The sequence below is a fragment of the Hyperolius riggenbachi genome, chromosome 1 (assembly GCF_040937935.1).
Source record: "Hyperolius riggenbachi isolate aHypRig1 chromosome 1, aHypRig1.pri, whole genome shotgun sequence".
Lineage (NCBI taxonomy): Eukaryota > Metazoa > Chordata > Amphibia > Anura > Hyperoliidae > Hyperolius > Hyperolius riggenbachi.
The window spans coordinates 631,816,707-631,844,327 of NC_090646.1; the positions used below are offsets into that span (position 1 = coordinate 631,816,707).

The 27,621-nt window shown below is 45.3% G+C and overlaps 1 protein-coding gene across 6 annotated transcripts in view; it reads right to left on the bottom strand.

Annotated features, from left to right (window-relative positions):
* The window catches only part of ADAMTS12 (ADAM metallopeptidase with thrombospondin type 1 motif 12), a 244,707-nt gene that overhangs the window by 117,106 nt on the left and 99,980 nt on the right, over positions 1-27,621 (bottom strand). For all 6 annotated transcript variants that reach the window (XR_011023643.1, XM_068251244.1, XM_068251243.1 and 3 more), the window contains 3 exons: positions 9,798-9,918; positions 6,175-6,419; positions 4,147-4,282 (listed from right to left, as the gene is read on the bottom strand). Coding sequence is in view for 5 of the 6 variants with exons in the window: in XM_068251244.1 (XP_068107345.1) it covers positions 4,147-4,282; positions 6,175-6,419; positions 9,798-9,918 (502 nt within the window). In the remaining variant the exon portion in view is untranslated. The remainder of the gene's footprint in view (positions 1-4,146; positions 4,283-6,174; positions 6,420-9,797; positions 9,919-27,621) is intronic.

Below are 27,621 nucleotides of genomic sequence, written 5' to 3' on the forward strand. Positions count from 1 at the left end.
TTTGGTCAGTTGCATCCCGGCTCCCCTGTAGACATGAGTCAGCATGTTCGCATCCCCGGCTCCCCTGTAGATGTGGGTCAACGTATTGTTTCTGGCAGGCTCCCTAGGAGGACGGCTCAGAGCTGCCTTTATAGGTTAAGGAGGCGTGTCTGAAGTGTGTCAACTGAATCCTGCGGTCAGCTGACACTTGCTGCAGGGATGTTGCTGATTGGTCTGATTTTCCTGGGGGCTTGGTCTGTGCTCTATTCCTGCTATATAAACCCTGGGCAATCAGTTACTTGCTGTATGTTATATCAATCAGGTCACTGAGCGCTGGACCTTGCTCTGCTTCTGAGTCTAGTTAAAGTTCTGCTGAGATAGATATATATGCAATGTTTGCAATATATATCTATCCTTAGTAAGTATTGTATATTATATTATTGTGATTGTTTTTCTGTGTATGACCTGGCAAGCCCTCCACTTTGATTAAAGTCTTATCCCTCTGTACTACAGTCATCTGAGCCTCGATATTGACCTCGGCTAGCCTAACGACCTTGTCTCTGTCTCATCCTTAACTGTGCCTTAGCAATTTGATCTTATGTGTATGACCTCTGCCTGAATAATGACTTAGCACCCGTCTTAGCCCTTTTGTAACTTAGCCATCTGAATACCAGTGTATGAATTTAGCCTGTTAATTGACCTAGCTCTGTCTTAGTCCTTTTGTACCGCATACCTCTGACTTCACGTGTATGACCTCAGTTGACGATCTGACCTCGATTATTGTCAATTCGGTGTATCCTTCTAAGCCAGCGTTTCATTACACTTGGGCTTCAGTTTCCCTTTTTTCATGGGTTGCTCCCCATTTTCAGCTTCCTCTTTCATATGTAGTAGCCCCTCTTTCATGTTCAGGTGCCCCATTGGTCTGCATCCACCCTAGGCCCGGGCCTTTTAGGCCTTTCCAGAAATCCGGCCGTCGGCTGACTTTACTCAAGCGTGTGTATGAGCCCTTAAAGTTGGTTAATGAAACAGAAACTAGAGGATTCCATGTGCTGGATATATCCCCCTCTCTAGGCCAGTGGATATTTGCGTGTAAGGAGAATTATTTCTCTAGTGACAGGTGTTCTTTAAAAAAAAAAGATGAAACCACATTTATTTTCTTTCATATCTTTTATGTCCAAATGTTCAGATTTCTTACCACGATACAGAACAAATTCATGGTAAAATAACTCTTTGCAGATTAATAGACTCTATTAAATGAATAGAGATTGTGTGGAACATTGCAGTATAGGTCAAGATTCTATTAAATACGAATGAGTTTTGTAAAACACTTTGCAGAACAACAGCTTCTATTAAACATGAGAACTTTGTGTGCTTGTTCTCTTCAAGTTAACCTTCGACTGGTCAATAAACATGTCTATAAATGAAATTAAGAGAATGTACCCTTGCTTTGGATATCACGAAACAATGCTTTATTATTAAAACACATCTGATCCGAGGCAAGGCTGCCTAAGGTAAGCACAGAGAGATTTTCTTACTGAATCCTCAATGTGTAAGTAAGACAGGAAGAGGCAGGCTTTCTCTGATGTTCCTTCCTATCATCCTCCCAATGCCTCCTCTTAAAGAGACTCTGTAACAAAAATATCATCCTTTTTTCTACTATCCTACAAGTCCCTAAACCTATTCTAATGTGTTCTGGCTTACTGCAGCACTTTCTACTATCGCCGTCTCTGTAATAAATAAACGTATCTCTCTCCTGTCGGATTTGCCCTGTGTCTGGAAGGCTGCCAACTCTTCAGTGTTGTTGATCTGTTATGCACGCCCCCCTCCAGACCCTCTATGCACACTCCTGTGTGTGTTATTTACATTAGGCAGCCTCTCTGCTCTCTCAGTGAGAGAAGAGAGCTTACAAGCTGGATAAATCGTCTTATGTTAGGCTGTGAAAGGAGCTGGGCTGTCACATACTGAGGACTTACAGACACAGAGCTGTCTGCAGGAAGAAACAATCAGCCTGTCACTCTTCAGTGGATGAGAGCTGCAGGGTGAAGATGGTAAACACACAAATGATCTCTTGAGATTCAAAAGGAAGGCTGTATACATCCTGCTTGTGTATGGATGTATTTTCTATGTGTGGACATACTGTACATCAACCTACTTCCTGTTTTGGTGGCCATTTTGTTTGTTTATAAACACATTTTTTAAAATTGTTTTTGACTACTTTTAATGCAGCGGGGAGCGGCGAAATTGTGACAGAGGGGAATAGGAGATGTCCCCTAACGCACTGGTATATTTGCTTTTGTGCGATTTTAACAATACAGATTATCTTTAAAGAGGAACTGTAACGGCAAAACGTCCCCTGGAGGGTACTCACCTCGGGTGGGGGAAGCCTCCGGATCCTAATGAGGCTTCCCACGCCGTCCTGCGTCCCTCGGGGGTCTCGCTGCAGCCCTCCGTACAGCCGTGACGTAATATTTACCTTCCTGGCTCCTGCGCAGGCGCTCTGACGGCTGTCGGCTCCGAAGTAGGCGGAAATACCCGATCGCCGTCGGGTCCGCTCTACTGCGCAGGCACAAGTCTCCGGCGCCTGCGCAGTAGAGCGGACCCGACGGAGATCGGGTATTTCCGTCTATTTCCGAGCCGAAGGTAAATATTGAAATTACAGTTGGGCCTGTCGCCGGCTGTTCAGAGGGCTGCAGCGAGACCCCCGTGGGACGCAGGACGGCGTGGGAAGCCTCATTAGGATCTGGAGGCTTCCCCCACCCGAGGTGAGTACCCCCCAGGGGATCTTTTTAAAGTTACAGAGTCTCTTTAAAGGGAAATTGAGACAAGCTTAACACCTGTATTTATACTTACATGGGGTTTCCTCCACCCTCATGGGGTCCGTGGGCTCCCTTGCCACCCTCCCCAGCTGCTCTCTTCAGTATATATCTCTCCCGGTATTCTGGCCGGCCACGCTGTATTATTATTATTATTTAGTATTTATATAGCGCCGACATCTTCCTCAACGCTGTACAGAGTATATTGTCTTGTCACTAACTGACTGTCAGAGGAGCTCACAATCTAATCCCTACCACAGTCATACAGTATGTCTATGTTTGTATTGTGTAGTGTATGTGTTGCAGTCTAGGGCCAATTTAGGGAGGAGCCAATTAACCTATATGTTTTTGGGATGTGTGAGGAAACCGGAGTGCCCAGAGGAAACCCACACAGACATAGGGAGAACATACAAACTCCTTGCAGAGACCCAGCTGGGACTCAAACCGGAGACCCAGCGCTGCAAGGCGAGAGCGCTAACCACTACGGCACCGTGCTGTACTTGCGTATATGCGGCCTGGCTGCATGTGCAACCCCCATCATGCTCTCGCAGCCGGGAGCGCTCTGCACCTGCACAGTAGTACAAGCCCACGACTAGCCACAACTGGCAAGTATACTGGGAGGGATATCTAATGAACAGAGCAACCGGAGAGGTCGGCGAGGAAGCCCACGGACCTCAGGTGGCTGGAGGAAGCCGCAGGTAAGTATAAATACAAGTATTAAGCCTGTCTCAGGTACAATTTAAAGGGGGTTATAACATCCAAAAATAAAAATTGCCTAAAAATAGTTAGTACCCCAAATATATATCTAAACCCCTTTTTTTTCTAAGATGAGTCCCTGCCTTTGTTGAACTGTGCCGAACCGTACAGTGGAAAAAATTGTGCAAAATTTCTGTTTTTTTTTTTTTTTTAGCTACAGTAACAAGCTTATCTCACAATGCAAATAACAGAAAACTCCCATTTCAGATAAGATAAAGACACTATCATCAGAAGGTAATTGAACTTCCCAGCCCCCTGCACCGCTCTGCATGCTAAAACCCCCTGCAAATACCTACCACCCACCCTACCAAGATCACAACCTCTGTACGATCCCAAAGCACTAGCAGAGCATGGCTCTAGGGCGTCATATCTGCTTCCATTGGAGCGACAGGTACTCCTCCTCTCTTCCCTATAGCCGCACGCCTCATGCAAGTCACATGACTTGCAGAGATAGGAGCTGAAAGAAGAGAAGGCTGCAAGGCACGATACAGTGGAGAGAAGACTACCTGTCGCTCCACTGGAAGCAGGTAATATATGACACTCCTCTGCTGCGCTCTGTAGTTCACCACAGGAGTGGGCCCCCCTGAGACTCCATTACCTGCACCACATGTTGCACTGCAGTCTGTCCAGCTCCCGTACTTCCATGTATACACTGACTCCACTTCGTTCTCTGTACTCTCTTTTGGTATAATATATTCATAGCGAATTCCTGGGTTGTGTTCCTGGAACAAAAGCTGAAGAAATACATATTAATTAAAATCTGAAAAAAAATTAATTTATCAAATAATGTTTTCATATAAAAATGGCTAAGTGACACATCTCCAGCCAATCATGGGCTACAGATAATGAATAAGTGACACATCTCCAGCCAATCATGGGCTACAGATAATGAATAAGTGACACATCTCCAGCCAATCATGGGCTACAGATAATGAATGGGTTTGAGGGCATAATTTCATTTCATGGTATATGGCTTCTGGCTTTGAGAAAGAGCCACTAAGCTTGAAACAGTGGGCTGTCAGCCGCTACAGCCATTTTTATTTGTGATATGTCATTTTAATGACTTTTCTAATAAAGAGCTTCTAATCTACTGAAGGTGGTGCCAGCTTAGTTTGGAGTAAATTTCATTTCATGACATGAGACCACCAGAAAAACTTTGATGGTGCTCCTCAGAGGTCACACACCCTTTCCCAATGGTGACACCAATAACCAAAAGGGCCATGTACCAGGAATCATATGACACCTGCATCCACTATGACTTCCCTGTCCATAAGTGTGGCCACCATGAGTTCGCCAACCCAAAACAAGTGTGGCCACCATGACTCCCCCATCCATAAGTGTGGCCACCATGACTCACCTGTCCATGACAAGTGTATCCACCATGACTCTGCCAACCGATAACAAGTGTTACCCTATCTTCCCTCTCCATGACAAGTGTGTCCACCATGACTCCGCCAAACCATAACGTGTTTAGCCAAACTAAAAGGAGCTGGTTTGAAGGGGCAGCCATGACATTGGATGGAAAAATGGAAAGACAATTAGGCCTTCACAGCCCTGGGTCCCCTGTGACTGCAGAGACTACCTCCCCTATTGCTATGCTGCTGAATGAGTTTTATCAGACAGGTCTAAAACTACATAAATAATTGTAAAGATGTTACTGATGGATATTTCCACCTGGTTGTAAGGACTCTTTCAAGTGTTCTAGAACACTGTTTATATTTTTGCTGCAAAAGCCATACTTTGCATTGGTTTGAGTATAATAAGTATAATAGCGTTTTGCTCCTGTTGGACTCAAAGCGCTTGTGAGGTAGCCAAAAGAGCACACTCAGTAGTCAGTAGCAGTGTTAGGGAGACTTGCCCAAGATACTCCTTACTGAATAGGTGCAGCTTACTAAACAGGTAGAGGTTTGAACTCAGTCAGGTCTCCCGTGTCAGAGGCAGAGCCCCTAACCAGTACACTATTCAGCCACTGTGCAGAAAGGCTTATGGTGGCTATAAACATGTTGCTGGGGAGCCCAAGCTATGTATGTTACACCTCTACTTTAGTCACCAGTGGCTGTTCTTCTCCTGTACATTGTTTATCATTTTTTCATTATAAGATTGATCTATGCCATCAAAATGTCGAATTTTCAAACAGCAGCATCTTCTGCATAATTATGCAGCAGTTGTTTAGGAATTCACACGTGTTTCGGTAATGAAATTCTACAGGGTGCACGCTAGAACAAACATTTCAAGTTAAATTACATTAGAACAAACATCCTCTGTGTAACGAGACCTTGTGCAGCCAAGGTAGAATTTATTCATTCTTCTTTACACCTTCTTGGAAAAGCTGCACTAAAACCTTGAAACGCTCTTATAAAACCCACTCAGCAGGTGATGGATGCCTTCAGCTAGAACATCTTATGAGAGGACGTTCAAACATTTTCATAACTTCATGGTGGAATATCAATGAGCTTAGTCTATTCAAATCCCCGGCATGTGCAGTTTAATAAGCCTTGGACTAATAAAAGCCTATCTGAACTGATGAATCTGCGTAGGTCTAACGATTTCACAATGAATATCCTTGACGAGGTCTCATTGAGCTGCTAGGAGGATTATATTTTATTTGTAGGGCTCTCCTAATTACCTGGATCCAGATTGACTCATTTGTAGGCCCGGCGGCGGTGATGTTTTCAAGATCTCCGTTCCGTTCATAATGAAAGGTAGTCCCGGCCAGTTTATAATCGCCCATCCACTGAATTATGAATCCTCCATTCAGATAATGTTTCTCTGAGTTTTGGCTTCTTAGTGCGATAAAGTTACCGGCGGCTTCCACCTCTTCTATCTTTATTGTTCTTGCGCCTTTTGGAATGACGTCAATGTCGACGTAGCCTGCAGGAGTAGAAGAGGAGTTCCAGTTTATACTGTGCTGATTTTGTGCGACTAATTCAAACAAGTGTCTCAGCTACTATATTGTGGCCCATATGCAATTCACCTTTCATCCTGACTTATCTACTACTAGATCATTTTTTATCTTCTATTTGAAATAACTTTTCAGCACTTTGCAATTGAAAAAGTAGGAGAAAAAGTACTAGTTTCTTGCTTACTGGTTGCTTAAAAACAGGATTGAAGCCTGATGAAGGCTATATAGCCCAAAGCTCGCTTACTCTTATTCTTTTAAAGTGAACCTCCGGACTAAAAATCGACTCAGCAGCACTGAAAAGGCTTTGTGTTTCTTTAAAAGTTTCACAGCATCAGAACTTTGTTTCTCTTATACAAGCCTCATTTTTAGATGCACAGAAGAAAACTGCCTGGGCTTTTTACCCCTGATTCTGTGCAAAGCATGATGGGATTTCTGATTTTGTTGTTCTCGTTCTGCGGTTTTGGTGCAATTTTTAAAAAATTTTTTTTGTACATTTTGAATTTGACATTTGAAGCCTAGCGTGTGCAGCTGGCAGGGGTAATCAGGACACAGGATAGTTGGAACTGTGTCTCCTGCTCCTTGTCACCTCCTTTCAACCAAAAAGATGGCTGCCCCCATGACAATGATGGCAGCCCCCATGAATCACAAACATTTGCCTGTTCTTTTAAAACAGGATGGGTAAGAGATTATATTACCTATCTATTCTAATTAACATAACTAATGTAACTTGATGACAGTATGTTTGTTTAGGCTGAAGTTCCCCTTTAAGTTTAAGCCAATAGATGGTATCATCCTGATTCAAAACCTCTTGCTTTTACTGATAGCTAGCATGGTACAATACCCTACTGCTACTACTATGCTTGAAGATACCGCAACGTGCCGCACTTTCCTGGGACTAAAGAAAGACCTGAAGAAACTTGCACAACTGGACAGGAAACAGGATTGAAGCCTGATGAAGGCTATTCATCCTGAAAGCTTGCTTACTCTTATTCTTTTAAGTTAGCCAATAAATAGTATCATCCTGATTCAAAACCTCTTGGTGGCTTAAAATGCCTTTAAATAACAAGTTGGGAAAATATCACTTAGGAGAAAACACAAGAGAAAAAGTGAATTACATATGTATCAGACATGGGACCCAATCCAAATCGCTTTTTGTCCTAAGTTTTCTCATACAGTAGGTGATATTTATGAATAAAATGCCTTTTAAAAGAGGAACTTTAAAATCTGTCAAGCAAGGGTCTAGCATCCATTTTGAGTATAATGAAAGTTTAAAAACAAAATCATATCAAATAATTAAATTAAAATTTCAACTTTTTAATCACAAATAGAAAAATCCTCCTCAAATATGGAGTAAGTACTTCAGAGGTTTGGAACAGCACCCATGGAAAGAGAAAGCGGTGTGCCCAAGCTTACAGCGTTCCACACCACTGGAGCTGTCACATAGAAGATCCACTGGAGCAGGCACCACCAATGTAAATTATAGTCAAGTAAATTCTCCAATGAGAGGGCACCCTATATGCGGAGGAGGCCGGGTTGGCGATGGGGACCCCGTGGATGCAGTAAGGTAGGAGCGGTGGTGTGTGGCAACCAATTGTTTACAGTTTGGGGTTTTTGAATAGCATTTTATAGAGAGTGTATGAGTATTTTCCACTAAAGGGGTGGGGCTTTGGGTGCTTTGTACAGTTCCCCATCAGGTCCTCCGCATATAGGGTGCCCTCTCATTGGAGAATTTGAAACACTGATTACTGATTGGTTTATTTGTTTTATATAATGTGTGATGAAACGCAGATGTATTTATTGCAGTCGTTACAACTTGACAAAGAGCATGACAGCTCGAAACAGCGGTCTGTCATTGTGTTGCTGCTTTTAACTTATGGAATAATAAAGAGACTATAATTTATATTGGTGGTGCCTGCTCCAGTGGATTTTCCTCAAATATGGATGAAGAAATAAATCTACAGATGCAGAAATAAATACTGTACAGTGTTTACCTAAAACATCTCCCTTGTGTGGTACAACTAAGGGCCAGTTCACACGCACACTTTCACGTCATTTAGCACCGTTTATGCAAAAGCAGCATTTTGATCTTTATTTTTTCCATTGTCTGGAAGCAGCAGGGTCTGGTCGTTCTGGGGTCCAGTAGCGCCACACTAATGTGTCCCCCTGCAAGATGGAAAATGACGAACGCTGGGAATCGCTGCTGAAAGTAGACAAATGCTTTTCTGCACGCTTGCAGAAAAGCATTTGGACGAGACTCTGGGCAGGTGATTGAGACATCCACCTGAACCAGCCCTAAAGGTCCATATACATGCTGGTCTGAACTCTGAGTGGTGCACCATAACGACTGCCATAGCAGGGGTGGTCATTATGGTCAGACCAGCGTGTTCCCAGCCTTAGGTTAGGTCCACATTAGGTACGTTAACGTATCCGTGGCTCCGGAGCCACGGATACCAGTGTGTTAGATAGCAGCTGTCTTCACGCATAAAAAAACGGATCCGTCTGCATTTTGCCACAACGGATCTGGATCCTGATACTCGCAGGGGTAGTGGCAGGCAATGGAAAAATGGATCCCCCTCTACACAGCCAGATTTGGACACAGAAACAGATCCGTTTCTGTGTCACAGCATGTGGAGGGAGAAGGGGCCGCCATGCTGGAGGGCTATAGCAGGCAGGACGAGGGTGGCAGTGGTCAGCGGGGAGGGGGGACGTCCCCCCCTCCCTCACCTGGATCCCCCATCCCGCTACCCCCTCCAGCTACATGCCGCAAAACTTTCCTTCTCCGCCTACTTCCTCCGCTCGCCGCGTCACTGCCTGAAATGCTGCCCTCCGAAGTATATAGGGCGGCATTGCAGGCAGTGACGCGGAGAGCGGAGGAAGTGGAGAGAAGGTAAGCTCCCCACTCGCCGCCCGCCTCTATGCATTGTAACAAGTTTTGCGGCATGTAGCTGGAGGGGTAGCAAGGACGGGGGACCCAGGTAAGAGACAGGGGTGGCAGCGGTCAGCCTGCTATACCCCTCCAGCATGGTGGCTGCCTCTCCCCCCACGGCTGGGCATAAGTTTCCACAGATTGGAGATGTACGCTTCAAAAATGCATTTTTGGAAAAACGGGGGAGGAAAAAAAAAGAAGTTTAGAAAAACGGATCCGTTTGAAACGGATCCGATCCTGAACGGACCAGTGTGGACCTAGCCTAACTGTTTGATAGCTGTTCGGCTATAAAAAACATTCTTGTAGTAGTAGATTTTATGCTTTAAATAAATTTTTTTAGAACAAAGAGGAAATGCTGAGTTTCATACCACTTTAAATACTTAGGAACAGAAAAGAAACCAGGAGAGAAGAGTAAACTTACCGAATCCTTCACTTTGATCAAACGTTTTTGTGATGGTCTGGCAGCTTGTGCCGTCTCCCAGGCAGATCCCGCACCGATCCTCCGTGGCATTGGAATTTATTTCGTAGTCACAGCCAACGCTCTAGAGGAGAAAAACACTGTTACAGTCTGGTAATAAAACCAAGCAGTGCAGACATTCAGAGTGCTGAGTGGAGTGAAGTGTGGTTCAGCTTTGCATTTTAAATATCACCTTATCTCTCCATACAGCTCCTGGCAAAACTCATCCAGGCTTCAGGGAAACTGAATGCAGGCCAAGTACTTACAGTTCAACAATCCACGTAGCGTGTCAAAAAGTAACAACTTAATAACGAGTATAGCGCATACATAAAAATTATTTCTGTTGCAGCCATTCTGTCCTCGGTGATAGAGAACAGGAGCAAACATTTGTATTATTTATATTGCGTGGATGATTCTTGACGCTTTACAGAGTATATTTTGGAGTTTTCTCAGCACAGTGAAAAGTGGATCAGAGATAAACTTTTACTCATTACATAATTGTGTTCCTTTCATATAGTTTATAGGGCATTCCTCAAGCCAAATACTTTTTTTTTTGTTTTAATACTCTAATTCCCTATAACATAAACAAGCCTCGCCCACAGCTCCTCCAGTGCCTTGGCACTCTGAGCCTTAGTAGCAAGGGCTTATGGGAGCTCAGTTTGGGCAGGAGGAGGAGGAGGTTACTAGCCAGAGATTTCAGAGGAGAAGGGAGGAGGGAGGTGGAGAGGGGAGTGAAGTTTTCACAGGCTGAGGGCTGGAGATGCTATCAGCTTGCCTGTGTGTAATGTGACAAACAGAACATGGCCGCTCTCATAGGAATAAATAATCATAAACTGTTGAAGCTGTTTGCAGCTAGAGTTGCTGTGTAAACTATCTAAACTTTAGATAAGATATATAGACAAGTTACTTGTTACAGTTAATTTTTCATCTCAGATCCACTTTAAGTCTTTACATACAAAATTCCATCTCCCAGCTACTGTTTTTGTCTTCCTGCTGCAGCTCTGATAGGGCTGAACTCACACTGCTTTGGGGATTTGACACCGTAGACCAACTCTCATGACCAGCTCTCATGGATGTTTTGTTGTCCTTGATCTATGACAGCCTATTAAGAGTCTCGGAGTTGAAATACATGAACTATTGACCTTTTTTCATGCTCTCGGGGCTGGCATTTCCATAGAGGCAAAGAGGGCAATTGCTCCAGGGCCCCAAAGCCTGAAGGGGCCCCTAAAGTGTCTCACCCTTCTCCTGAGCAAGAGAAGAAGCATAGAGCACAGTGCTGTCTCCGGTGTCCTGCGTCCATTAGATAAGACTTGACTATGTGTACACTCTGCATTTGTAGGGTAAAAGAGAAGGGGAATAATGTGAACCCCAACAAATGTTTTTGGGCACATATAGTGAACATCTAATGATAGTGTGGCCAGGACCGGCCTTAGGTTTCACAGCACCCTGAGCAAAACCTGATTTTTGTGCCCCCTTCATCCTCTTCGCGCGTGTGTGCGTGCACACACACACACACAAACACAAACACAGGCCCATATGTAATTCACCTTTTCTCCTAAGATATCTCCTAGGACAGTGGCTCCAACCTTTTTGATGTCGTGACACACCACGCCAAATGCTCAGATCTCAGTGACAATCAAATAAAAACAGCTTTTAGCCGCCCCCGCCCCCCCCCCCCCCCCCCCCCCGCGCAATTTGCCGGTCAGGTGACACATCGGGAACCGTACACAGAGGACACCGGAAAGCAGGATGTTGCTGGAGGCTAGGCTGGCTGAGTATTGGGGGGGGGGGTTGTGCTTTTGTGGTTTGTGGGGGGGTTTGTGCTTTTTCGTCATGCAAATGTATCTGATGCCAGGAGATCCCTGTCTGTGCTGGATACTGGAGGCTCTGCTGTATAAGGGTCCCAGCACAGGATCGCTGGCAAAAAGGAGGTTCTGGGAAGCCTCTGGATTATGCAGAGTTTTCCTACTATTCTTTCAAGTTTATACTATTAATATTTTTATCATCATCATTTTGTTTTTGTTTTTTTAATCTGCTATCCATTTTAGTTATTGTATGGCTCATCAATACAATGCTTGAAAAGGGATAGTCATGGTGGCTGCTAAGTGGAAGATTTCTGTGATAAGCCATAAAAATTTGTAATTACAGCAAAGTCCTCATTTCTGGAATTCAGGCAACCGGAAGTCTCAAATAACTTAAAGAGGAACTTGTAGTAAAAATAACGTAATGAATACATTTGCCCTTTTTTTTATACAATATTCATTTATAGATTATTTAGCCAGAGTTTGCCCATTGTAAGACCTTTCGGCCCATTCACACTTAGAAACACAAAATGCAGGCGATGTTTGCTGGCGTTTTGCGGGAGTGATTTTTCAGCACTGAAACTCGATTGCCGGGAAATCGCCTGAAAATAGTGCAGGCGACGCATTTGCGTTTCACGATTTTGGGCGATTTACGGCGATTAGCGCAAATTGCCCAAGTAAGAATTAGCCCATAGACTTTTATTACACTAGCCCTTTCAAAAGCGCTAGCGTTTGAGCGTTTTGCTGAAATCGCAGTCAAAACGCTCAAGTGTGAATGGGTCCTTCCTCTTTCTGATCTACATTCTGAATGTCACAGGTGGTGACATCTTTACTGCAGGCAGGTGATCACTGCGGAATGTTTGTTTACTCACAGTTCTAACCCGAGTACAAAATATAACTAGTAAGGATTCCGCATATCAAACCAGCCTAGGCATTTGGACCATCCCTTCTCGGGAAATTAGGTCTCTTATGGCACATCTGTTATGGTTGAACTCCAGTCCTTGAGGGTCATATCCATGCCAGTGTTTAGGATGGACTCAGAAATGGTGAAAGGTGTTCTATTTGATAAAACATGCCCTTTCCAGGATCAGTCCCATCTATTAATTTAAACTGTGCCAAAAATGTATGCGGACCTCGGTTCCTGAGGACGAGTTCAACATCTCTGTTTTATGGTGGCCTCGTTGGATCTTAGGCTTAGCAAGCCATGAAAAGTAATTTCATTGAAATACGAGAACAAGAAATTGACTGGTATGAAGGTGAGTCATTTAATAGGAGTAATAGATGAGACCAGCCATGCTTGAAATTGACTAAATAACATGTATAATTGTTCTCTGCTCTGGCCAAGCTGAGAAAGAAATTGGAAGCAAACTACTTATGGTGCAAGATGAAGTCAAGATGACTATGAGGTCCCACTCTGTTGTCCTTTGGACCTCCACTGCCGGGGATGCATAACTATGAAGCGAATTTCCTAAGGTGAGGCACTATACCTTTCAATCCCTCATCTTGGAGGAACCACAATTGTCTCAGCACTAGGCAAGCAAAGCAGTAGTGTACTACCACCAGTGTAAGCTATCAAACGTTTGGCATCACGGAGGATTGCTACTGTAGTCCAGGGACAGGGCATGTCTGCACGTTTCCCTACACGGCCCCGGCACTGCCTGGATGGCTGCCTTGATGCACATTAATCAACTAGATGTGTGAAAGCCTGGCAGTGCACTGGCCAGCAATGTCACGTTTGACACAACACTGGCTATAACCAGGCAAAGGTAGATTTTGGAGGATAGAACAACAACTTTATAAGGGCGGAAGGATGGAACATTGTATATGTTTTGGGGGGGAGACAGTGTTTATTTGTATGTAAAAATTTCAATAAGTCATTTTTGAACATTATTTTATAAATCCATATTGAAAATAATAATAATAACAGGTTTATGGGAAAGATAGAGTTTTTTTGTATTTAAAGGAAACCAGAGATGAACTATTTGGCACAAAAACATATCCCCAAGAGATTTTACAAAATAAATACTATACCTGGTATTTTCGCCCCACCTGGTGTGCCGTTTTTTGTGTTTTTTTTTTTAACTAAAACTCCATGTAAAACACAGCTCATCAGAAAAGCATATTATTTAGTGGACTGTGTACAAAATGAAATCACCATTTCTAAAAACCTCTTATGACTAACAAATATAGATTTAAATTTTTTTTAAAATTTTCAATATACCCTTATAGCAGCTCCTCCCATCTCATCACAGCTCTCTGTGATGCTGCAGTATACAGAACAGGAAAGCAGAGCCAGAAGGGGGCAGGCTTGGGCTTGAAAAGACATTAGAGAAGACAGACTCAGCTATAATGATTCCTGAGCAACGCCAGACTGAATGCTCAGTCTGGTATTTTATCAGGGCTGATAACAAGCAGGCTGAGCAGTGAAGAATGAAACAGAGAGCAGGGTAGGTTTTTTCTCTAATGTTCCCACTGATATATTTGGTAAAATACACAAGAGTGCTTCGTCTCTGGTACACTTTAAGAGTTGGAGAATTTCAATTAATTATAATAATTGTGAAGCCAGTTGTGTGTGGTCCGGTATTAGTCATGGAGAAAATCCAAAGACATGACAACACAAGTTGTTTTGGTGATACATACTACTCGTTTCCATATAGAGTGCTTTCATGCGCACTTATGGAAACGCGATCGCAGGGATAGCAGACAGTGCATAGACTGTGCATGGACTGCACTGTCTGCTGTTTCCAATCATACCAGGGGCGTAACAATAGACTCTGCAAGGGATGCAGCTGCATGGGGGCCCAGAAGCCACATGGGGCCCCATCCTGAGATTCTGGCAACTAAGGGCAAGGAGAGAAAAATCATTCTGCTGTCAGCACATTAGTTCTAATGACTGCATCTGCTCAGCCACTGATAACAAATCATACAAAGTTTTGTAGACAGAGATTTGTAGACAATCTCTACTCAGTATGTAGGGGGAGGGGGCCCCATCCAAAGTTTTGCAGGGGGGCCCAGTGATTTCTAGTTTCGACCCAGAATCATACGCTATGATTCACAGCTGAATTGCCTTGCATGGTTTGCTGCATTTCGGGGTGCTTCAGCCCGTAATCCCATTCAGTGAATGGGATCGCAAGCCCCGCCCCGCCAGGAGTGACGCGCAGAGCTGTAATGGAAACGAGCCCTTATTGTACAAGATTTCTTTGAAAGTTTCAAAATTTTAAGATTCTTTTTCAGGCATGATACAGAACTGGATCAGAACCGTACAAAAGTGATGTAACATACAGCGGCTTATATATGATTTAGTAGGGTATACAGCAATTTGACAGCTGTAAATGATTATATAAAATAGCTGATCGCCCACTCTGGATATCGCATTTGCCATCTCGCCGCATCCAATTAGCGCCATGGCCAATCGGAGCGTGGTGAGGCAGGAAATGGCGTGTGCTTGACAAAAGGACAGACAGACACACAGTGGCCGACCTGGTATTTATTATTATAATTCCAAGATAATAATAAATTAATAATAATAGGTTTATGCCGGGGCATAACAATAGATCCTGCAAGGGATGCAGCTGCAGGGGGGCCCAGAAGCCGCAGGGGGCCTCGTGGGGGGAGAAGTTTATTTTCCCTGTCCTGAGAGACTGACAACTAAGAGCATGGAGAGAAAAAAACGTTCTGCTCTCTGCACAATTCTTCTAATGACTGCATCTGCTCAGCCACGGATAACAAATCAAAGTTTTGTAGACAAAGATTTGTAGACTGTCCCTATTCAGTGTGCAGCACGCTCTTGTGTACAGGGCTGCTCTACCCCCAGCCTCTATACCCCTCCCCTAGTGCTGTGTACTGTAGTGTTGCTGGGGAAGTCTGCAGAGCCAGTGCTGCTCCATCAGAGGAGGACTGAGTGAGTGTAATAAGCTGAGGCTGGGAGCACACTCGTCTGTTGGTTCTCTAATTGCATATTCTGCACACCTGGGGCTTGATCCCCTAAACCGTGATAACTCGTAGCACGGCCGCGCTAGCGTTTTCATGCGCTATCGTGAAATTTCTCGAGCAATCGCAAAAACGCTAGCGCAGCTGTGCTATGATTTATCACGGTTAACTGAATCAAGCCCCATGTGTGTCTGTATGTGTGAAAACCTGCACATTTTATCACAGACGCTAATGTAATTGACAGAGAAAATGCGTGCAGTGCTTCACTGCTGTCTGTTTTTGGCTGGGTTCATACATGACACAACGTGAAAGGCTGCATTTTATGTCATGGTTTATGTTAATTGCCCTTTATTTAGCGATTTAACTGCATTTTTGGTGCGTTGCATTCTCCATGCGTTTTTATATTTTCATTTATGCAAATCCCTTGGAAGGCAACAGGAAACGAAAATACAGTAAAAAAAATATTTTTGAGAAAAAACGCATAGAAAACGCATGAAAAAACTCATACCGTTGTGTTCCCATTGACTTTCATTATGTGCGGTTTGGTACCATTCCTGCAAATTATGCAACAAAACCAGCTTTTTTGAAAACACAGCTTTAAAAACGAACAGAAAACACATATGCGTTTTTATATGCGTTTTTTCCTGTCGCACAACTATCAAAGTACTGTATTGTGTTTTTCCAGAATGCCATTAAAGGGGAACTGAAGAGAGAGGTATATGGAGGCTGCCATGTTTATTTCCTTTTAACCACTTGCCGACCAGGGGAATTTTCACTGATCGGTGCTGCGTGGGCTCTACAGCCCGCAGCACCGATCAGCAGTGCAGCAGGGCGATCAGACTACCCCCCTTTTTTCCCCACTAGGGGGATGTCCTGCTGGGGGGGTCTGATCGCCGCCGGCCATTAGTGGGTAGCGGGGGGGGCTCCTCAAAGCCCTCCTCCGCAGCGTTTTGTGCGCTCCCTCCCTCCCCTTACCTCCCTCTCCCTTGCTGGGCTGCGCAGGACGGATAACCGTCCTGCGCATTGTGGGATAGGCTTCAGCCTATCATATGGCGGCGATCCCCGGCCAATCAGAGGCCGGGGATCGCCGATCTGACTTACGGCGCTGCTGCGCAGCAGCGCCGTATGATGTAAACAGCGGGGATTTCTTCCCCGCCTGTTTACATTTTGCCGGCGAGCCGCTATCGGCGGCTCTCCGGCTGTTCACGGAGACACCCTCCGTGAACTGACATGGAAAGGCCGTTTCCATGGTAACCCGCAGACGACCAGTTTACGCCAATCGGCGTTAGCTGGTCGTCAAGAGGTTAACCACCCTGGCGTTCTGATTAAATCGCCAGGGTGGCTGCGGGAGGGTTTTTTTTAAATAAAAAAAAAACTATTTCATGCAGCCAACTGAAAGTTGGCTGCATGAAAGCCCACTAGAGGGCGCTCCGGAGGCGATCTTCCGATCGCCTCCGGCGGCAAGAGATAACACGGAAGGCCGCAATGAGCGGCCCTCCGTGTTTCGCTTCCCTCGTCGCCATGGCGACGAGCGGAGTGACGTCATGGACGTCAGCCGACGTCTTGACGTCAGCCGCCTCCGATCCAGCCCTTAGCGCTGGCCGGAACTGTTTGTTCCGGCTACGCTGGGCTCGGGCGGCTGGGGGGACCCTCTTTCGCCGCTGCACGCGGCGGATCGCCGCGCTGCAGCGGCGATCAGGCAGCACACGCGGCTGGCAAAGTGCCGGCTGCGTGTGCTGCTTTTTATTTGGTGCAAATCGGCCCAGCAGGGCCTGAGCGGCAGCCTCTGGCGGTGTTGGACGAGCTGAGCTCGTCCAGACCGCTCAGCAGGTTAAGCAATACCAGTTGCCTGGCAGCCCTGCTGATCCTCTGCCTCTAATACTATTAGCCATAGCCCCTGAACAAGCATGCAGCAGATCAGGTGTTTGAGACTTTAAATTCAGATCTGACAAGACTAGCTGCATGCTTGTTTCTGGTGTTATTCAGATACTACTGCAGAGAAATAGACCAGCAGGGCTGCCAGTCAACTGGTATTGATTAAAAGGAAATAAATATGGCAGCCTCCGTATGCCTCTTACTTCAGTTCCCCTTTAATAGATAGAAGCGACTTTGTAATAAAAGAATAGTGCTGTAAAAATAAAGTATTGGTCTTTTATGCTTTTATGCTAGGTACACACAATGAGATTTTCTGGGAGATTTACTGTTAGATCGATTATTTTTCCGACAGGTCCGATCTGATTTCTGATTGCTTTTTTCTGATCGATTTTTCATTTACTTCTATGGAAAATCAATCAGAAAAAAAGCAATCGGAAATCAGATCGGACCTGTTGGAAATAATCAATCTGAGCTGTACACCGGTAGCTGTGCGGTTTGCTAAGTCTGTCACTGCACAAGGTCACGCGCTGCTAAGGCCGCGCATGTGCAGTAGTCAGTATCTTTTCAAGGTAAAGACCGTGGCGCCCCAATTAAATTGGAGTAAGTTGCTGCTGTGTGGAGGATGAATCCTCACATCCAGAAAGTCAATAGTGTAAAAGTAACACAGCGCAGGTATACTCTTCTCATCAGATGTGTATCTCTCCACTTCTCCACCTGTATGCACTCAGTGTGCGAACAGAGTAAACAAGGATACTTTCAGTGGAGTATATACGTTTTATCCCCTGAGGACGGAAATAGCCGAAACTAGTCGGGACAGGAGGAGCAGGCAGCACGGACACAGGATCGAGTGGAGGGGCTTTAGTACCACATTGGGTGGGAAGCGCAACTAGCCAGGGAGGGTCCTAAGTGGATTAGAACCCTCTGCAAGTAAGTGCCCTACCTCGAATTGCCTGTATTGCCTTTTATCCAGTATTAAAGAGAACGTATATACTCCACTGAAAGTATCCTTGTTTACACACTGAGTGCATACAGGTGGAGAAGTGGAGGGATACACATCTGATGAGAAGAGTATATCTGCGCTGTGTTACTTTTACACTAAGTCAGCATCTACCAGAGCTGACTACGGAAGAACAGAGGAAGAACAGAGCACCCTGGGAGGCCGGCTAGGGAGCCCACGTCCTACAGGGGTGTGTGTAGGGTGTGTGTGTGTGTGTGTGTGTGTGTGTGTGTGTGTAGGGTGTGTGTGTGTGTGTGTGTGTGTAGGGTGTGTGTGTGTGTGTGTGTGTGTGTGTGTGTGTGTGTGTGTGTGTGTGTGTGTGTGTGTAGGGTGTGTGTGTGTGTGCGTGTGTGTGTGTGTGGTGTGTGTGGTGTGTGGTGTGTGGTGTGTGGTGTGTGTGTGTGTGTGTGTGTGTGTGTGTGTGTGTGTGTGTGTGTGTGTGTGTGTGTGTCGGGGGGGAGAGGAGGTAAGTATAAATGCTTGTGTTACGTCCATCTCAGTTTTCCTTTAAACGTTTCTATATTTTTATATGAATGTTATCTAAAACATCATTCAGTTTTCAAATAAGACCTGAAAGCATATGAAGAAAGGTCTTCTTTAGTGACCTCAATGGATCCGATGCCTAGTAAGACGTGAAAAGTCATTTTATTGAAATATGACGGCAAGCAGCTGACTGGCATGATGATTAGAAATGTAATGGGATTAACAGATATACTCAGCCAGGCTTGAAATTGCCTGAATGACTTGTTAATCATAATGTTATAATTCCACGGACATCATGGTTGACCTTACCAGGGACATACATGGGACAGAACAATGGATGCATACAGGACATGATGCGGTTTTTCCTGATATTTGAAGCATGGAAAATTAATAATACAGTCAATCAGATTGTATATTTCTGCCTGCATTTAATTCTTTAGGTTTGTAACATTCACATTTATCTATCTACATTATTGGCCGTCACATAGAATAATAATGTGGGTAGAACTTTAGCCTACTCATATTTGGAACACAGAGGCTCAGGTACAACTACATACTTGCCTAAGAAAAGGATCCTATAACCAGGGGTAGGGAACCTATGGCTCGGAAGCCAGATGTGGCTCTTTTGATGGCTGCATCTGGCTGACAGTTAGAGGTTGAGTCACTAAGCTACACTGCTCAAGCAGCACAGCTTAGTGTGACAGAGTGAGTAAAATTTTCAAAGTAGGCACACTACAGCTGTAGCATGCACTACTAACTTACTCGCAACCCCCCTCCCCCCCAAACTAATGGCCGCTTCAGTTGTCCCACCCTGGACCCTGTCAGGTCTAGTGACATTGTAGGACGATATCCCCGCACTTTGATTGGCCCAATAGGCTGTCTGTCGCTTGACAAGCAGCCTATTGGGCCAAAGTGCGGGGATCTCGTCCTAGAAAGTGAACCAACCCTCAAGTCAGGTAGCTAATTATACAAGCTGTTAGTCAGTATCTCTCCTGTCTGGCTCTCGGCTGATGTTGCTGAAACGCAAGAGAAGCTGAAGACTTGACACTTCCGCTGCCTAGAGGATCAACTGTATACACATCACCATGGCAACAGGGGCATGAGTCCTCTGCTGCGCATGCGCACTGTCCCAGTTTGAAACATATTGTAGTGCTCTCACAGAATTACATTTTAAAATATATGGCGTTTAAGGCTCGCTCAGCCAAAAAGGTTCCTGGCCCCTGCTATAAAGGCTTCCCACAGCAGCCTCTGGTCCACCGTTGCTACTGAAGGACAAGGCACAGATTAGACAAGACACAGAACATTTATATTGCCCTTTTCCCCTGGCGGACTCAAAGCTCCAGAGCTGCAGCCACTAGGGCGTGCTCAGTAGGCAGTAGACATGTTAAGGAGTATTGCCCAATGACTCCTTACCGAGTGCTGGCTTACTGAACAGGAAAAGATGAGATTTGAACCCTGGTCTCCTGTGTCAGAGGCCCATGGCTTCCTGAGATGGAGCAGAACTCACTGGGTGGGATCTAGATGGTGGAAACATGGATGTGAGCTGGACAGGTGGTGCCAGTGGCTGTACCAAAAAAAAAAAAAAGGAGGGTATATTCTGACACAGCAGTTATAGCAGAAAGCCAGAGAACCTGCTGGGATATGGGAGGTAATTAGTCCCAGACAGTTCCCAGCCATGATACTTTGCTGCTCTACGCAGGAGCTCATTCTCCACAAATTGAAAAAGCTATTGACTCCAGTGGTGGGCCAAAATCGCATATGTGAAAATTTGCACCAAAATTCACAATTATGCATCGTAAGGAGAAATTTCAGAAAAAAACATAATTTCGTATGTAATAGTAATATTTCATAATTTCACGTCACTGTTTGCGTAATTTTGTCCAATTTTGTGCCGACTTTGGCGGTGAAAAGCAAAGTCCCCATACAGGCTATTGCTACCCAAATTGCTACATATGCTAAGGAGAACATTGGGTATAAGTCCAAAAAATACCTTGTAGTTTTTGAGAAAATCGATTTTTAAAAATGCAAAGAAAAATGGTTTCTAAACTGTCATTTTTCAGAGTTTAAAAAACATTTTTTTCTTTGCATTTTTACAATTGATTTTCTCAAAAACTACAAGGTCTTTTTGGAAAATTCTTTTTTGACTGGCACCCACTATTCTCCTTAACTACTTAAAAGACCGCCTCACGCCAATGGGCGTGATCGCGGCGGCAGCCCCAGGATCGTCTAACACCAATTGGTGTCAAGTCCTGGGGCTGCAGTTTGCCAGGGAGCGGCCGCACGCATGCGCGATTGTTCCCTGCCGTGAATAGCCTGCTAGCCGCCGATCGCGGCTAGCAGGCTGCTTGTAAGCGTAAGGGAAAAGAATTCCCCTTTGTTTACATGCGTACAGCGCTGCCGAGGGCTGCAGCGCTGTACGTGATCGGCGATCCCCGGCCTCTGATTGGTTGGGGAGCGCCATCCTCTCATAGGCTGATACCTATGAGAGGTGGAACAAGACGGATCGCGGTCCTGTTCCAAATCAGATGCCGGAGGGGAGGAGGGAGGGAGGGAGGGAGAGAGAGCCTCGTAGAGACTAAAGGAAAAAAAAAAATACAAACTGCCGCAGCAATCGGACCCCTCCGGCGGCATGTCCCCTATGGGACAAAAAAAAGAGTGTGAGTCCGATCGCTGGGCTCCTAAGCTGGGCTGTGCATGAGGCTGAAAAGCCTGTACAGCCCAGTACTGCAGAAAACGGCCTGGTCTTTAGGGCGGGGGGGGGGGGGGGGGGTTAGAAGGGGTGTGGGCGTGAAGTGGTTAATATATGTAGCAATTGTGGTGTCACTAGCATGTATGAGGGATTTGCTATTCACTGCTAAAGTCGGCATGAAATTATGTGAAAATTATACAAAATTGTACGTAAAATTACGAATAACCATACAAAATCAGTAGACTACAAATCGTAATTACGTATCGCCATAGTTGCGAAAATTGACGCAAAAATTTGTGTAATCATAATTAGCTGATTACGGTCATCACTAATTGACTCCCCAAGAATGGCAAACTTCCATCTCACAGTTGTTGTTAGAAACCTTTCCCTGGCTACTATTAAGGTTTATACACCAGAAAAAAAATAAGTTAACGGTACAAAAAAGTTCCTTTCCCTTTTCAAATAACCATCCAACAAACTGTTTAGCCAGCAGAGCAAATGGGATATTTAGGAAGCCTCAACTGTAAGTTTATATAAAATGTAACTTTTCCATCTTAAAATACAAAAGTATAATGGGAAAGCCACAGTTTACAGTCCAGATGTAGAAATCCTGTATGCAAGCAATTCACTACAATCCAATGCTATCTGATGCACGTTTCAGGGCCAAAAGATGCCTCACCAGAGTCCCATTCACAGTAGAGCTTCCATACATGCACAGCTTTACCCCAATCCATTTCTGATTGATTGGGGACCACACAGGACCAACATGCAGCATCCTCCGTATCACACAGCTGACATTAGTGGGCACTTCAAGGAGAAAGTGGTAATTCACTGGGGTCCAGACAATTGATTTTCTACTTCACCTTGGCTAGCATTGGCTATGCTGCTCTTGTTGGGTCCCCAGTGAGAAAGGGACTGTTTTGTTGCTGTTCTGTGACTGGGCCTTTGATGAGGCAGCTTTTGCCTGCGAAACGCACCTCAGGCAGTGTTGGATTGTATTGATTTGCATTCACACAAGTTTTTAAACCTGGTCTGTAAATTGCGCTCTTGACCGGGAGTCTTGCCCAACTGCCCGTCCACACGCCCATCTCGATCACAGGTCCATCACCATGATTATTCTGCGCATACGCGGTTCACTACAGGAGTACATATGAAATTGCCGCTGGGAGACTTGGGTGCAGGATACAGCCAATATACGGCTTACCCTGCTCCTGCACAAGTCCTTGTGGTGTTAATTACTATTCCCCCTCCAGGTCCACGTGGATGGTAGGGATTAATGTAATTCAGCTTCCAGCTATTGAATGATGTAATTCAGCTACCAGACGAATACCAGTGTATTAAAACTAATAACTTCAGCTTTGACGGTGCCAAAGTTACTCACTGTGCAGCGATATAGCCGTATATGTCTATGGTGGAGCAAATCTCCTGCGCTGGATACGATGTGTTTGCACTATAGGCCGTGTATACGCAGTTGCACATGACTCCCGGAGGCACCAGTGGGAGAAAAGAGAGGACACCGAGGGACCTCACAGGCTACAGGGGGCTTGAGGAAGCCCCAGGTAAGTCCAGATTCCATTTTTATTGTGTGTTCAGGGTCTTAATTTCAGAGAGTCTACCAGCATTATCAGCTGCGCAAGTTTACAGAAATAAAATGGAAGCACCGCTCAGTTTCCCCTTTACATTGGTGTTGATGAGCACCTGGCGCTGGCAAACTGATTGGGCTTCCTGCTCCGATCCTTCAGCAATGAGTTATGGTGACGCAAAAAACATTAAGGCAAGTAGCAGCTGCTTAGTCGAAACGAGCTAATGAAACTGCCTTTCCCCTTGCGGAATCTAATTCCTCTACCACTAACCCAATTACACATCCCGAGTACTTAAACGAGGCATTACTAACCCAACTGTCACTTTCCATTTGCCTAATCATTTTTTAAATATTCCTTGCTTGCTACATGTGCAGTCTCAGGTCTAATCACCAGCCTCTCTGCTGCTCTGCATAGGGACTCACCCTCCATGGCTGGCACAGATTGCCATGGGGAGTGCCAGGCATGCCTGGAACAAGTGTTGTGACGGTGACAGGACTAATTTCCTGTGTCAGGGACCGCTGGGCAACCAGGGTTCTGTGTCAGAAGCTTGGCAGGCGCTGACAGGTTACGCTTTACCCATTATGTGACATTCTAGTCAAAGACCGATGCGTCAGTAGATCTAAACTGGCATTGTCACGTTTGGATTGTCAGTTATCTACCATCTGAGTATTATGTGGGATTACAAATATCCTTGTTACTTGTTTTACAAAGTGTTATTTTATTTGACTTTTTAGAAATGGATTATATTTTCATTTTACTGGTAACATTCTGTAGATCACTGTAACACAAAAGTGGATGTGCTAAATTAATGTATAGTCTTAAAGTGAACCTCCGGACTAAAAATCTACTCAGCAGAACTAAAAAAAAGGCTTGGTGTTTCTTTAACAGTTTCACAGCATCAGAACTGTTTTTCTTACCAAAGCATCATTTTTAGCTGCATTTTTATCTAAGCTCCACTTATCAAAGAAAAAAAGCCCGGGCTTTTTTTCCCTGATGCTGTGCATAGCATGATGGGATTTTCTATGTTGTTATCCACGTTGGCTAGCAACTGGGAGAAGTGATCAGCACACAGGACAGTTGGAACTGTGTCTCATGCTCCCTGTCACCTCCTTTCAACCAAAAAGATAGCTGCCCCATGAAATCAAACATTTGCCTGTTCTTTTAAAACAGGGTGGGTAAGAGATTATATTACCTATCTATTTTAATTAACATAACTAATGTAACTTAATGACAGTATGTTTGTTTAGGCTAGAGTTCCTCTTTAAAGGATATGTGAGGCGACATTTCTTAATAAGAAGTATTTACTATTGTTTGTACAACAGCTGGGTTGTGGAATGGGTCCTCCCCCCCTCCCCAAACCCGATTGCCTCCAATTAGCCAGAAAAATGGCTGGACTGGGCCCCCACCCTCCCCTGGGCGGCAGTATTGATCCGGAAGCAGTATCGTGCAATAGCCGCTGCGCCTGTGCAGTTTGTCAGGCCGCACATGCAATGCTGTCAGTGACATTCTGGCGGCCGCCAGGAGCGCAGATGCGTCAGCTGGGGTCGTACAAGTGCGCAGGTGCAACGGCCATTGCACTATACTGCTTCCGGCCGGGTCAATGCTGCTGACCCAGTGGTGAGTCAGGTTTTCTGGCTAATTGTAGACAATGGGGGGGGGGGGAGGAGGGGATGGGTTAGGAGGACCCAATCCACATTGCAGCTTCTGTATAAACAAAAGTAGGTGAATACCTTTATCAAGAAACGACGCCTCGGATATCCTTTGACTGAGTTTATTGAGATAAGGAAAAAAAAACAGGAAAAGCACAGTTACAATAGTTTGAAAACAGATAATAACATGTCCAAAAACTACAGAGAAAAAGTCCATGTAGATGTTGCCCTGGCTGAGATTCAAACCAGGTACCCGGCGCCGCAAAGCCGAGTGCTATCCACTTCTCCACCATATCGCCCAAACGCAGCTCTTGCAGTGCCAGGACAGGACGCACCCTGGGCCGGATTTAGGGCAAGGCCACCTAGGCCATGGCCTAGGGCACTGCAAGGGCACCAAAGCTGCAGGCTAAACTAGTGCAGCATTTGCAAGCTTGTAGATGCTGCAATGCAGGGAGATCAGGTGAGCGCCTGACTGCGGTACTCTGCTGCTAGCTGCCTGTACAGCAGCCATCTTGCTCTCTGTGCACGTTTGCATTGTGGCCCACAGCTATGGATTTGGGCAGCATTGGAGACAGAAAGGAAAAGGAAGCTTCTGCACTGGAGATGAGCGGAGAAATGAGTGACACTGATGGCTGCTGCTGTGTGAAGGTGAGATGGCTACCTTTACTGAAAGGGGGGTGGGAAAAGGAGGGATTAAGGGAGTCATCTGGCTACCTATACTGGAGGGAAGGGGGGAGGGGTCATCTGGCTACCTATACTGGGGGGAGGGGTCATCTCCAGGGCTGATCGAAACAGCTGAATTCCGATTTCGTAAAAATTTCGTGTACCGCATGCGAAAACAGAGTTTCGTGTTCCGAATTTTCGTGTTCCGAGTGCATTTCTATTGAATTAAATAGTGTTAACTTCTGCGGTTAATTGTAAATTTGGTGTTAATTGTAATTTGGTGCTATCATCACCAAATTTGGCATGTATGTTAAGCAGATGAGTAGGAACATGGTAAAAAAAAAATTTGTGAAAAGACCTTATAGTTTTTGAGCAAATCGATTTCAAAGTTTCATAAGAAAAATGTTTTTTTAAACTGTGTAAAATGACACTGCTGCAGAACAGGTTACTGCATTCTGAGTTCTGTATACATATTGTATACATTTCATGAAAACAGACAGCGTGGGGTACCCCCTCCCAAGTCTCCTTAACCCCTTGTCCCCCATGCAGGCTGGGATAGCCAGAATGCAGAGTCCCGGCCACGTGGGGCTTCGCACCCTGAGCTATACCAGCCCGCATGGTCCATGGTATGGGGGGGGGGGGCTTTGGAGGAGAGGGGCAGCCAACCTCCCCCTCTCCTCCAGAGCCCTTGTCCAATCCATGGACAAGGGGCTCTTCCCCACCTCCGGTGCCAGGGGCGGACTGGCCAGGGGGGAAGGGGGGCAATCTCCCCCCAGGCCGCCTTTCATTCCGTGATTTAGGGCCAGTCCAGTGTCTGGTGTATTCAGGTATGTTATTATAAGGCAATGTGAAACACTTGGCTAGCTGATAAAAGTGCAATTAGAGGGCAGGCACACTGGTAAATATACACAGCATGATGCAGAGCTTGCCTGGAGGGTCCGTGGGCAAACATCTGTCTTGTTTCTCCCCATTGTTCTAATGACTGCATGTGTGGACTGTGGACAAGGCTTTAAACAAGTTGAAAAGTTTTTGACAGTCCCTAGACTCCAGGAGGACTGCTTTCTGACTTGTGTAAGAGACTGGCAGGGACAGGAGTCATATTATAGGCAAGTAGCCTCTGTGTGATGTGAGACTGCAATACAGCTCTATCCCAGGCTATTCTCAGTCTCTCTCCACTCCTTCTCCCTCTGGGCTAGTGCACGCCAAAATCACAATAGCAATCACTAGCAATTTGCAAGTGCGATTTTGTGAAGCGATTTTCAGAGCGATTTTTGAATGAATCGCTCCAAAAAATGCTACATGCTGTGTGTGTGCAATTTTTAAAAAATCACAATGCTGCTGCGAGAACACCGTCATAGGGTAACATTAGCCAAGCGCTTTTCAAATCACTGTCGATTTGAAAATCGCTCAGAAGCAATCTTGGTTGGCACCAGCCCTCCCTCATTCACCTTTGTTTCCCTCTTCCCCTAGTGCTGGCTGGCTGTGTCTCCTTGTCATACAGAAAAGCTACGTAAAAGTGCAATCCTGGTGAGGCAAATTATTATTACTTAGTATTTATATAGCGCCGCCATTTTCCGCAGCGCTGTACAGAACATATTGTCTTGTCACTTAACTATCTTCTTCCTTCTCTTTCAGCTTTTCTCTCCTCACCATTTCTCCCCTTCTCTGCATAAGGTCACAGACACACTATAAGCGCTTTTCTGAGCGATTTTACCGTGATCATGATTTTAATGTAAGTCAATGGAAGCCCTATTTAAAAAGCTCTCGGAAAGTTCTGATGGCTAAAAAGTGCTCATAAAAGCACTTATAGTGTGTCTGAGCCCCTAGTATTTGTACGCTGCGGGCAGGGCCGGATTTGTGGGAAGGAACAATAGGCCCGTGCCTAGGGCAGAGTCATGGAAGGGGCGGGCCGGGCTAACAAACAGGCAGTCAATCTGCCAAACAATGTCCCGGCTCCCAAAAGGAAGTGGGCTACCGTCCACACCGTTCACCACAGTGTAGATGCAGAGCGCCTCCTGTCCTGATCCAGGCTGGCTGGCTTGGTGGATGTCAGCTTCACCTCACCACCCCGCCCCCTGAAGCTTCCCACGTGGATGAGATATGCAGGGTCAGCCAGG